The 12,997-nt window shown below is 50.9% G+C and overlaps 1 protein-coding gene and 1 non-coding gene across 2 annotated transcripts; both read right to left on the bottom strand.

Moving 5' to 3' along the window:
* Window positions 1-4,822: 4,822 nt before the first annotated feature.
* On the bottom strand, window positions 4,823-7,718 carry LOC101831718 (lymphocyte antigen 6D-like). Its single transcript, XM_005085959.3, has 3 exons — window positions 7,586-7,718; window positions 6,608-6,706; window positions 4,823-5,996 (listed from the first exon to the last, which is right to left on the bottom strand). Exons 1-3 carry the CDS (start codon window positions 7,635-7,637, stop codon window positions 5,812-5,814), a joined length of 336 nt encoding a protein of 111 aa, XP_005086016.1. The 5' UTR covers window positions 7,638-7,718; the 3' UTR covers window positions 4,823-5,811.
* Window positions 7,719-12,417: 4,699 nt separating this feature from the next.
* Window positions 12,418-12,524, bottom strand: LOC121136282. The gene has a single exon (XR_005873428.1). It is a non-coding gene; the product is annotated as a U6 spliceosomal RNA (small nuclear RNA).
* Between the last annotated feature and the right edge of the window lie 473 nt (window positions 12,525-12,997).

Raw genomic sequence — 12,997 nt, forward strand, 5'->3', positions numbered from 1 at the left:
GGACACACACAACCCAGAGGAGGAACTGGATGAGGAAAGTGTGATTTTAATGCTTGCTAAGGACCCTGCCATGTAACATTCAATGAAATCAAACATTTCTTCCACCAGAAATGTCAAATAACCAACCCCCAACCTCCACCCCACCTCCCCACCCCCGCCAACTTGTGAGCAAATAAAACTCTCTCAAAGAAATTATATATAAGAGACCAACCCTTCCCCTATTTCCTGTGAATGGCACTGTGAAGGGGCTGGTGTCAACAATTTAACAAGGTTTATCTGAGACTCCAGAGACATGCATTCCCTCAACAAAACTATGATATTCTTAATGCATTGCCTGAGGCATTGAATTCAGGCTCCAGGAAGGGGGGGGCCAAGACTTCAAGGCAGCTGTAAAAGGTGTAAGAGGGGCGCCTGAGGGTTGGAGTTGTAGCTTTAGCTCAGAAGTCTAAGTTTGGAGATGGGGGAAGAATTGTGCAAGAGCCGTTCAGCCTGGGGCTATGAATCATTCTCTTCTTGCTTCTGAGGAGGCCTGGTGCTCCAAGCCTCTAGTGCCAGGGGGTACATTGGCCACGGCAGACAGCTTTCTGCAGATATGAGAGGCTGCGTTCACCTGAAGTGTCACGTGGACCGGACCTGGGTCGGAGATACTTTCCATATGATGACCTCTCTTTCCCCAGGGATAGAAAAAATGACATGCAACACCCTGATTGTGTTCAAAGGAAAAAGAAGATCATGACAGAAATAACTGTCACCATAGACAGGAGCTGTGACAGAGACACTATGCTGCTCCCAAGTAGCCAACCAAGATAATGTTTGATTTTGACACGAAGGGCTTAGAAGAAGCAAAGAGAAACCTTCTAAATTTCCTGATAATGGCTTTTAAAAAGCAAAACAAACAAAGTAACAGGTCGCTAACCTTCAGAAGTCCCTTCTCCCATCATCTCTGCCAGGACAAGCAGCAGTGTCCACAGACAGTTCAGCGTGCATCTAACAGTGTGCGGAGTCTTAACCATCCCTGACTTCTCCTGATACCTTGAGTTGGACTTGCTTTGTTACCTGGGATCTGGGATATGGTTTTGCTCTAATGGGTTTGTTTCACTGCATTTAGGAGCAGTTTCAGGGCAGTAAAGCAGAAGGAGTTCCCACATACTCCCCTAAATGTATCCTACTAAAGTTTTATTGTACATTAAAAAAGGAAAAGACTTCCTTCTGCTCCTGCGAGTGGACAGGTGCTGCTGTCCCTTCTTGAGAATTCTTAGTCCTGGGGAGTGAGGCCTTCTGTGGGGTTTCCATTCCAATTTCTAAGCTGACTCAACCCCTTATCTTTTTTTAAGTAATTTATTTTATGTGCATTGGTGCACTATGTCTGTGTAAGAGTGTCAGACCTTGGAGTTACAGACAAGTGTGAGCTGTCATGTAGGTCCTGGGAACTGAACTCAGGTCCTCTAGAAGAGCAGTCAGTGCTCCTAAACACTGAACCAGCACTCCATCCCCAGCCACTTACCTTTCACCTTAGATATCAGGACACTGGACACTCACACATGGCAACAGCATCCACACCTGGGGCTGCTAACTGGGTTTCTGTGCTGGAAGATGCCTTCTCCAGGTTCCTCCTCCTTACAGGCTCTAGAAGATGCTGTGTATTTTCTGCATCCCAGAGACTCACTTTGATGTAATTCTGAGTATTTGAAATTGCTGCGTGTAGAAGATTGTCAGCAGCTTCCAGAGTCTGCTTCACAAGGGCCCTAAGGACATTTTCTGCAGTATCCATGGGAGCATTTGCCTCAGTGCTGGAGTAAAGTCACCTTTCCCTATACATCCTCCAAGTTTTCCTTGCAGAAATCTGACCACATTTTAAGAATGGATGCTCATTGGCCTTTTATTCTCTGTAGACTATTGGTCAGCAGTGTCATTGCCTATAAAATTGAAACTAGTGAAGCCCCACCTGTTTATGAGCCCAAAAAACCCATATTTGCTGAGAACACTCTGTGCCAGGCACGGAACCATGTGTCAGTGAAAGGGGCGTCTTCGCTCTCAGGATGTGCTGGTATGACGAGCCTGACTTTGGAGGGACTGTCAAATAGAGATGCGATGCAACTGCTCGTGGTAAGACAAGGACAAGCTGAGGCTCAGCACCACCCATTGTGTAGGCCAGGTGTCAGGAAGGCTGACTCTATGTGCAAACACTCAGTGGGATTATTGCTCATAGCGCAGCAAACAGAGTGACATAAGGGTGTCCTGCCTATCTTGTTCTTTAAATACACCCTATAGACACAATGCCCAGGTGCCCCCGACTCATAATAATTGGACCTAGAATGCCTTGGTTTTGGGACGGTGTGAACAGCCCCACATTCTGTCCTCTCCCTCACTGTGTGCTCATGTCCATAGTTGGCATGAGCGATCCTACCTGTCAGCATCAAGTGGGCCATGGTTTAAGCAATTTTGCCCAAGGCCAACATTTTCAGTTTCTGCACAGAAGGTCACTAATGACAGAAATGTATTAGAAGCCCATAGGAAGCAAAGATAAATGGCCTAGAAGGTACCTCGGGGCATCCATTAAATGTCGGCACTCAGAGGCAGTTTAAGTCCAGCTCAGTGTCTGTTCAAGATAACCGGATGAAACATTTCAAACAGTGGGTGATGAAACCCGTTTGGTAATCAGAAGACCTTTATCCCAAGAACCTTCAGAAGTTGCTCTAAAGAAGAGGAGAAAAGGAAAAATGATCACAGATAAGATAAGGAACAGGGCATTTAAGACAACTGAGAAATCAATTACACTGACTCACAGAGATACCAACTGACAAGAGAGGAACACTCTGGATAGAGGCTAAGCTGTAGCTGGCTGCAACTAGCTAGGTGACTTCAGCAGCACAGATGGGCTCCTTTCCTTGGACAGTCAGGGACCTGCGCTGAGAAACCCCTTCGACCCTCAGTGTCTGGCCAGCAACCCCAGACAGAGTATTAGTCTGAGACATAGCTCTGAGCACCAAAGACACAGCTCCGAGCACCATGCACACCCGGGCCGCTGAGTGAGCACCTAGCCGAGACACTCAGTGGTGAGTCCTGCCTAAGAGAAGCTCAGCTCCAGCTCTAGGAATTGCTGTGTAGCCTGACCCTGTGGTTCAGCCTTCATGGTCCTCATCATTCCCACAAATCTGCAAAGTGTTGCTGCAGAGATCTGGCCAGTAGTTAGGGAACACTGCCACAACAACAGGGAACAGATTATTGCAGTTACATAAGTGACTTACAGTGAGTCTATATGGCAGCACCGCTCGGATTTTTTTCGTTTGTCTATTTGTTTACTTAGAGACAAAGTCTCATGCCACTAAGTCAGCCTCATGTGACTTCAAACTGGCTGTGAGGCCAGAGATAACCTTGACCTTCTGCTTGGTTCCAGAAGGCCACTTCAGGGCTCTATTGACAAAGCTCTGAAGATGGAGCCCGGGGAATCACACATTGCAAAGCTGGCACTCCACCGTCTGAGCTGCCTCCTCAGGTCAGGAATCACACACTGCAAAGCTGGCACTCCACCGTCTGAGCTGCCTCCTCAAGCCTCAATTTGTTGCTTTCATTTTTTTTTGCCACAAAGTCTCATGTTCTCATTTTATGGATAAGCAAGTGGGAGCCCAGAGAAATTAGGGCCTGTGCCTAAGGACATGGGAGTGAATGGCAGCGTGGGTGGCCCCTCCCAGGTTGGGTCTATCCTGCCAGTGGGTAGTGGGGTGTGAGTGCCAGCTGCATGGAAAACCATCCTTCAGTGAATGCATGAAAGATGGAGACTGCAATTAAGTAAATTTTGCGGGCCTCTGGAGCCTGTGGAATATCAGCCCCCGATCCAGTCTCCAGATCTCTGTGGCATCGGCCTCAGGTGTGGGCAGCTCAGTGCCAGTGGGTCCCCAGCACATGTCCAGTTTGCCAAGAAGGCCAGGGAATGTCTGGATCCTGGGAAGAGTGTGGCTAAGGAAGCCCCAGTCGCAGCCCACTGACCTAAGGAGCTTAGACGCCAGACAGGGCATTTGTGGAAATCCCCCTTTCAGGAACAGCAAGGCCTCTCATGCAGCGCCTCACAACACCTTGCTTGCCCGGCTCTCACCCGATGACCTCCCTTCTGTGGGAGTCCTGAAACTGTAGCCTAGCAAAGTCCAGCTCCACGGCCCACTCTCCAGCGGAGGTCTGCCGTTTTCTAGGACCCTGTGATCTGCACCGAGAAAGACTGGGCTCATCGCCAGTTCTGCCCTTCCTAAACAACCGCGTGTCTGGGAACAGACCATCTGCCTCCTCCAACTAGAACTGCTCTTCCGCCCCTGGAGAGGCGACCAGTGGGAGCTCTCTGTCATTCCCAGCACACTGGTCTGGTGTCTTGCAGCGACAGCCTTGGACAATGCAGTGGGAGCAGCACCACACGGGTGCCTTTCGATCAGGTTTAGATTGGGCACAATCTATGGGAAGCACCATAGTGAAAGTACCGGAATGGAAGAAGGGTGGAGTGAATGAGAAGCATGAACTCACTCTCTGTTCTACACGGGTCTGGAAAGTTAGGGAGAGTCCAGCCCATGGGGTCACCCACCCAAACTGCTGCCAGCCTAGAACTCCGCCCCCAAGTCCATTGTCCTCATCGGGGCATGGTGCCGACCAGACTTTCAGACATGAGGAGACAGGCAGACATGCACTGGAAGGAGGCAGCTTCTCTTCGATGAATCACTAGAGATGGCCGACCAACGAGGTCCTGTAGCTGGGCCACAGGCAGAGAAGGGAGAAAATGTGTAGACAGAGTTCCTCTGTGTCCCAACAGCCGCTCCCAAATAACCACATAGAGACTTAATACCAATTATAAATGACTGGCCAATAGCCCGGGCTTATCTCCAGCCAACTCTTACAGCTGAAACCAACCCATGTCTATTAATCTATGTGCTTCTTTCACGTCTGACTCAGGACTCCTCAAACCCTGCCCTTCTTCCCAGCATTCTCTCTGCCCCCGAAATCCTACCGAGCTATCAGCCAATCCACTTTTTATTAACAGCGAGAGCGACACTTTTTCACAATGTACAGAAGGGTTATGCCACAACAGAAATGCTTCAGGCTTCACCCACAGCTGGACAAAGCCTGCCTCCAACCTTACGGTGCATCCCAGGACAGGGTATCCTGGGGCTGCAAGTTCCACGGCTGGCATTGCATGAAACCACTGTGCTGATGCCAGGGCTGACCTGCACCTTGCTCAAGTGAAATCTGCCCCAGCATCTGCCCTTCCCCCACAGGCAGATTAGAGGCTTCCCATCTGCCAAGAGTCTTTGAACTCAGGTTAAAGCAGCAAATGTCACTGCTGGCTACGAATCAGCAGGTAATGAGGTACTGGAGCTCAGCTCTCGAAGTGGTGACACACAGGCTCGGGCCCTCTGGCGTTGTTAGAGAGACAGAGACATGGGATGTGAAAAGAAACTCCCAAATAGTTCACTGGGCCTCCTGAGGGGCCTACCGCAGTCCCCCGAAACGGGCTCACAGCGGTGTTGGTTCCCTCGCCCCGGCGCTTGGAGAGCAGTGATTGCCCCCTTGCAGACAAAGCTCTGCATGCAGCACCCTGGACAGTGGTGAGGGTCTCCTTCAGCCTAGGCCTCTGCCTGTGGCCCAGTTCCAGAGTCCTGTCAGTCAGTTATGGTGATCGTACACCAGCGACATTTACTCTTGGGATCCTTCTGACTAGAGTTGAAGAAGCACCCTGCCTTAAGGCTTTGAAACATTCCAGTCACAGCATGGCACCTGGCTCCGAACTCCTCCCTCTGCAGCTTGTAAGCCTGTGTGGGAGAACTGCGTCGTCTATCGGCTGAGACAGCTAAAGCAGACGCTGAGGGTCAGCAGCACCCAGCTGGCATGGAGGCTCACTGTGCTGTTGCAGAGGTCCGTGTTGCAGCAGGAGGCCTTGGAGTTGTTCTGGCTCTGATGGACATCAGGACAGGTAAATGCACATGTTTTTGTCACAGTCGTTTGCTGACCTGGGGGTGCTGGAAACAGAGGACAGAGGGCCATTTACTGAGACCTATAAGACCCACTCCTGGCCCTATGAGCAAACCCAGGCCACCTACAACCTCCAGTTCAAAGAGAGAATACAGCAAGTGGTCAGGAAGGTCAAACTCAAGTTGTGACAAGGAACAGGGCTCAGTATGTGGCCAAGATTAAGGGTTAGCATGTAACGAAGACCAAGGCTTCTGAGTGTGACCAAGATTAAGGTTCAGAGTGTGGCCAGAATCAGGGCTCAATGTGGAGACCCAAGGTCAGGGGCTCCGGAATGTGACTAGGGTCACCCACTCCCTGTATCTCTCCGCTTTCCTTTCTGAGCAGTCAGCACGCGGGAACAGGTCGAATTGTGCATTTCACACAGCTGCACTGCATACAGTGGCTCACTTGGGATATCCCACCACTCTAAGACATACTGTTGGTTCCATTTTGAAGGGAAGACAGGACACTCAAAACCCCTCAACAATTGAGGGGACACTCAGAGCCATATCATCCTAGTACCCCAATCCTACCAGCAAGTTTTGCCTTACCCTGGCATCCCCAGGTGCCAGATACAAGGTTCCACCCTGACCCACCCACCCAGGATCAGGGTACTCACCATGCCAGGAGGTCAGACAGTAGCGGCTCATGCTGTAGCAAGATGCAGGGTTGTAGCAGTTCCCTACGGCACTGCACTCATGACACTGCAGAGCCTGAGCTGGAGGGACATAGGGGGTCAGAGACAGAGGCACTCCATAACCACACCAGACAGTACAGGATGCACGGGCAGCTCTGTGAAAAGCACGGACCACCATGCAACCCATTCTGTTCTCCACACACACACTTGGACAGCCTCTCAGCAGCCACACTGAGATACGGGGCATAGAGCCCTGTCTCTAGCCCAGGAAACCAGAGCTAAGCAACCAGCAGTCCATGCTGCTGGTCATACGCCTGCCACGGGAGAAGGTCACCAGCCAAATGAAGCTAATTCCGCAAGACTTTGCAAAAGAGACAGTAAGTCCAGCAGAACACCTAGACTTAGCAGGGAAGGTGGGGCCAATGAGATGGCCCAGTGGGTAGAGAGAGGCACTTGCCAAGCCGGAAGACCTGAGCTCAGTCTCACATGGTAGAAGGGAATCAATTTCCACAAGTTGTCCCCTGAACTCCACACGCACACTTGGGCATGATCACATGCACATTCATGCGTGTGTGTGTGTGTGTGTGTGTGTGTGTGTGTGTGTGTGTGTGTGTGTGTGCGCGCGCGCATCTGAGAGAGAAAGACAGAGACAGAGAGACAGAGAGAGAGAGAGAGAGAGAGAGAGAGAGAGAGAGAGAGAGAGAATGTAGTAAAAGAATTTTAAGGTGAGTGAAGGCACCACCACCAAAGGGTTCCATGGCTAGACTATGGCCCCATTCCCAGGTCAGGCAGAGCCTGGCTGTGAGACCTCCAACAAGTCCTGTCCCCTATGCCAGCACCTCCTCTGAAGCTCAGGACCATGTCATCTGGGGGTAGGTAGGTCCAACCAGGTCAGGATGTAAGCCAGAGTCCGCAGGGGCTCTGGTGACCTAGAACAGGGGTACTTGCTTCCTGGCTCACCTGAGGATCCCAGCAGAATTAGGGGCAACAGCCAAAGCAGGTAAGTCCTCATCTTGGTCAATGGGGACAAGCAGAGCTTGTGTCTGTATCCGGCTAGCACTGGATAAGCCCGTCTTTATAGTCCCTCCTGCTGTGGAGGGTGGGGCCTCAGTCTCCCTCTCACCCTGACTACATACATGTGTCACCTCTAAGGGTGTGGTTGGAAGGTCAATACCTCCAAGATTGCCTTTTCCGACACTCCAAACCCTCTTCCCAATGCCCATCCTCTCTTTCTCCTGTTCCACCCAAACCCCAGCCAGCTGTGCTGCTCTGACTCCAGCCAGGCCATCATCCAGGAACCATTGTCTGTCCCTTGTCCGTCTTGGGAAATGTCCCAGGCAGGACTGAAACACTGGGAAAGTGACTTCTCATGGTGCAGGAGGAAGGAGCCCAGGTCACGGTGCCCATAGGTGACATCCTCTCAAAGTTCCACTCACTGGTCTATAGATGACACTTTCCCCTCAGGTCCTCACAGGTCACCCTCTGTGTGCCTGTGCCCTGACCTCTTCAGACACCTATCAGAAGGGATTGGGCCACCTAAGTAACTTCCCCATACCATAATAGTCTCTTAGAGGACAGTTTCCCAACAGTCCCAACCTGAGGAACTGGGGGTTAGGGACCTTAACATATGGATTTGTGGGGATAGAATTCAGTTCATATGCTGCCTAGTTTTATGTCAACTTGCCATAAGCTAGACTAATCTGAGAGAGGAGAGCCTCAGTTGAGAAAAAAACCTCCATAAAACAGGCCTGTGAGCAAGCCTTTAGGGCATTTTCTTAATTAGCGACTGCTGAAGAAGGGCTCAGTCCGTTGTGGATGGGGACATCCCTGGGATGGTGGCCCTGGGTTCACAAGAAAGCAGGCTGGAGTTGGGCGCTGGTGGCACACACCTTTATTCCAGCTCTCGGGAGGCAGAAGCAGTTGGATCTCTGTGAGCCGGAGGCCAACCTGGTCCACAGAGCAAGTTCCAGGACTGGCTCCATAGCTACTGAGAAACCCTGTCTCGGGGAGGGGGGGGAAGCAGGCTGAGCAAGCCAGGAGGAGCAAGGTGGTAAGCAGCTCTCCTCCAGCCCCATCAGTGACCCCTGCATCAGTTCCTGCCTCCATTTCCTGGCCCGTTCAAGTTCCTTCCCTGATTATCTTCGAAGATGGACTGTGGTATGGAAATGTAACCGAAATAAACCTTTTCCTCCACAAGTTTCAACATGGACCAGACGCTGCTCACAATTACAAAGTGTGAAAGAGGCAGAAGGGTATGAAACCTACCTCCTCAGAGCCCCTCAGCTCCTCCAATAAGTTCAGGAAGGGTACCCACCATGGTCTGCTACAGGACAGAAGAGGAATCCATAGTCACATTCACACCATAAGCAGAAAAACAAAAAGGAGACACAATGAAGAAAACTGATCTGGGAATGGTGGGGGTCAATGGGCTGAGCGTGTTGGAAGCCAGTGGGCTGGGGATGCTGGGTGTCAGTGGTATGGGAGTGCTTGGGGCCAGTGAGCTGGGAACACTATGGGACAGTGGGCTGGGGATGCTGGGCATTAATAGGCTGGGGATATTAGAAGTAGCAGGCTGGAGATGCTGGGAGACAGGGTTCTGGAAGCAGGTTAATGTCCATTGGCTGTTCATAGGCTTAAGCAGGACTCAGCTCTATATTCAGTGATGCCAGGAATAAAAATTGGTCTTCCTTTCCAACTTCCAGGATTCTGGATGTAAATTTTTGTTCCCATTTTATGGCAATGAAATGCAAAGCCCAAAGGGAGAAGGGACCAGCTAGGTCACACTGTGAGATGGGGCTTTCTTCCCCCTGGAGGCTTCATCTGCCCATTGCTAGGGATTTTTCCAACAGACTGGAGGACAAGGAAAATACTCTGCTGTGCCACAGGCTTGTGTCTGGCTCCCCTCCTGGGGTCCCAGCCACATTTAGACAGTCTAGTGACCATATCCCAACCTGTCACAGGCCAGGACTCAGGAAACCCCAGTGACAGGGTCACATCCCACCCAGACCTTGGCCAGCAGCCAGGCACTATGACTTCCAGCACCTGAACCAGCTGTGCAATGAGATCCTTTTACACACAGTCACGCACTCAGGGAAGTGACTGACTTCATAGCAATTCCCAGAAAAAAAACATCTAAGGTTGAAGGCTGTGTGACCTCAGTCACTCTGCTGTCATGATTACGTCTTCTGGGTTAACAAGGCTCAGGGGTTAGCCTGGTGAGACACAAATTCATGATAAGGGACTTGGGCAAAACCTTGACCCGTCATAACTGCCAGTCTAGAAGGCCTGTTTGTTGTCTTGGTCCTCTAGACAACCTACACAGAACAGTAAAAAGTCACCAGGTCTGCATCCCACCCTAAACCATCCACATCCCAAGCCTAGAAAGTGTAGGAGATGCCTCACCCAGAGGTGATTGACTAGATAGAAATAGACTATAGATTTGGGCACAGGAAGATGACACTGAAAGCCCTAAATATCATTATGGAACCTTCACAGGGGTGAGGCAGAGGGCCAGGGAGATGGCTCAGTCAGCAAAGTGTTTGCTTTGCAAGCGTGAGGACCTGAGTTTGATCTCCAGAACCCACAAGAAAATCTGGGTGTGACGGTCTGTGCTTATAATCCTAACATTACAGAAGTGGGGATGGATGGGTCTCTGAGGCTTGGGGGGCAGTCAGTCTAGCCTACTCGGTGATCTCCAGGCCAGTGAGAAACCGTGTCTCAAAAACACAGACAGACGGACGGACGGACAGACGGACGGACGGACAGACGGACAGAGGGTGAGGGGTACGGGACCTGCAACTGACTTTGACCTCTGGCCCTCCATAAACACACACACACATGTTCATGTGCATACATGTGTGTGAGCACCCATGAACAGACACACACAGGTGAGACTGGAGGGTCATAAAACAGAGCGAGGTGTCTGAGGACAGAAGCAAGAAGGGCACATGTGCCAGAGAAGCTTCTAGAAGCTGGAAGGATGGGCAGTGATGTTGCCCTCCAGAAGCAGCAGTGTGCAGCTCTGCTGAGGTGATTTCTGCCCCCAAAGGACCACACACCTGACCTCAGAAGTGTAAGGGGTAAGTGCATGGCACATTTCAGGCTGCTGGATTTGCGGTCTCAGCCACCACAAGTGGCTAAACTATCGGTCGTCCACTTGGCTAAGGGGACCGATGAGGCGTGGACCCAGGTCTGAGGGGAACCTTCCAGCTTCCGTCCCCACTTCTGGAGGCCCCATGCCAGCCTTGGACTTGCCCGATAACAGCAAGCGGGGTATGAGTGGCCCGCAAAGGTCAGCGGTCGCACACACCCCACACCTCACAAACCGGTCCAGGCCCATCCCAGCTGAGTCCCCAGGTCACTGTGACCTGATGTGGTCTTCACCAAGGATGCAGCACTGAAACAAGGTGTGTCTGCTTTCTGGAAGTGTTTTTGTTTTGGTGTCTTGTAGTCCAGGCTGGAGTTGAACTCTTGGTCCCTTTCCCTCCACCTCCGAAGAGCTGACAGCACAAACGTGTGCTGCCACACCCAGTGTAGTGAGTTGGCTTTTAGTAAAACTTTATTATGGTGATAAAACACACATAAGCATCTACCTCACCTTTGTCGATAATTAAACAGTTGAGTGGCTGTGAGCGCATTAATGCTGAGCCACCGTCAACATCCATTAATCCACAGAATGCTTTCATCTCTCCAGACAGAATTTGCCCCATTAAACACTAACCCCCACCATCCTTTCCAGACCCTGGGACACACCATGCCACTTTCTGTCTCTATGGATTTGACTCCTCCAGGGACCTCTCAAGGGTTTCAGGCCAAGCCAACTTTGAACCCAGTATGTAGCTGAGAGTGTGGTCTTTTTTTTAAATTTTAGATAACTTGTTTTACATGTCAATCCCAGTTCCCTCTCCCTCCCCTCCTCCCACACCCCCCCACCACCATCCTCCCAGCCTCCCACCCTGTTGCCACTTCCTTCCACATAGGGGATATCCAGAGTCTGTCATTTTGCTCAGGACATGGTTCACCCTTAAGAGTCCAGGCTGAGGGAGCATCCCATGGACACACGATGTCTGTTTGTATTCCAGGGATAAACACTGATCCACTGCTCAAGGCCCCATAGGTTACCCAGGCCTCCTCACTGACTCTCACATTCAGGGGGTCCGGATCAGTTCCATGCTGGCCTCCCAGCTGTTGGTCTGAGGTCCAAGAGCTCTCCCCTGTTCAGATCAGCTGTCTCTGCTGGTTTTGCCAGCCCATTCTTTGCCAATTTGCTCATTGCTCCTCTCTCTCTGTTGCTGGGTTCCTTGGGTTCAGTTCAGTGCTTAATTGTGGGCGTTTGCCTCTGCTTCCATCAATCACTGGATGAAGGCTCCAGGATGGTTACAGACATCAAGTTCATTATCAGGAATGGGCATTCAAGGTGGTCTCTCCACTATTGCTTATCTTGCCAATTGGTGTCATCCCTTTAGATCACTAGAGGTCACACTGGTGCCTGATCTGTCTTCTAACCTATGATTCCCTCTTCCCCCTATTCTACCCCCACACTCAACCTTCCTGTTCCCCCATGACCTACTCTCTCTTCCTCTTCTCCCCCTCTCTTCTTCCCAGCTCCCACTCTGCCCCCCCACCCCTCGCAGTGTTCCCAATCTGTTCAGTGGATCTTGTCTCATTCCTCTTCTCTGGGGTACCATGCATATCTCTTAGGTTCTTTCCTGTTTCCCAGACTCTCTGTCAGTGGGAGTGCAGACTGGCACTCTCCTGATCCATGTCTAAAATCCATATATGAGTGAGTACATAAAAATACGGAGCGCTTCACGAATTTGCGTGTCATCCTTGCGCAGGGGCCACGCTGCTCTTCTCTGTATCGTTCCAACTTCAGTATATGTGCTGCCGAAGCGAGCACGAGAGTGTGGTCTTGAATGTCCGATCCTCCTGCCTCTTCCTCCCCAGTGCTGGGATTACAGGAAGACACCATCGTGGCCATTTTATGCAGAACTGGTCATCAAATGCATGACTTAGTGCATGCTAGGCATGAACCCTACCAAGACTCACATCCCCAGTTCAGCTTCTGTCTGTTTGCAACCTGGTTTGTTTTATTGGGCAGAATCCCCTCCTGATTCGTCATGCAGCAGCTCCTGTGTCCACACATGTTCTGATGGCGCGTCACCAGGCACTCAAGTATTTAGCTTTGATGCGTCTTCTTGCTGTGCTGTGCCTTTAATGCGCACCTCCTTTGCCTCGAGTCAGTTCTCCTGGCTTGTTTCTGTCTGTCAACGTCGCCATTTGGCTCCCTTCTGCCTAAAAGTTTCTGCATTCTATTCACTTTCAACCTGTTTATATCTCTGTATCTCAAGATAATTTTGAGTCAGGGGAGTG

Source organism: Mesocricetus auratus, unplaced genomic scaffold (assembly GCF_017639785.1).
Source record: "Mesocricetus auratus isolate SY011 unplaced genomic scaffold, BCM_Maur_2.0 Super-Scaffold_100055, whole genome shotgun sequence".
NCBI classification, from domain to species: Eukaryota; Metazoa; Chordata; class Mammalia; order Rodentia; family Cricetidae; genus Mesocricetus; species Mesocricetus auratus.

Excerpts from the sequence above, each read along its gene's own strand:
- LOC101831718 (XM_005085959.3), bottom strand. The coding sequence starts at position 7,637 with ATGAGGACTTACCTGCTTTGGCTGTTGCCCCTAATTCTGCTGGGATCC. Across the intron at positions 6,707-7,585 it reads AATTCTGCTGGGATCCTCAG|CTCAGGCTCTGCAGTGTCAT; the intron begins GTGAGCCAGGAA and ends ATGTCCCTCCAG. Across the intron at positions 5,997-6,607 it reads CTGTCTGACCTCCTGGCATG|CACCCCCAGGTCAGCAAACG; the intron begins GTGAGTACCCTG and ends CTCTGTTTCCAG.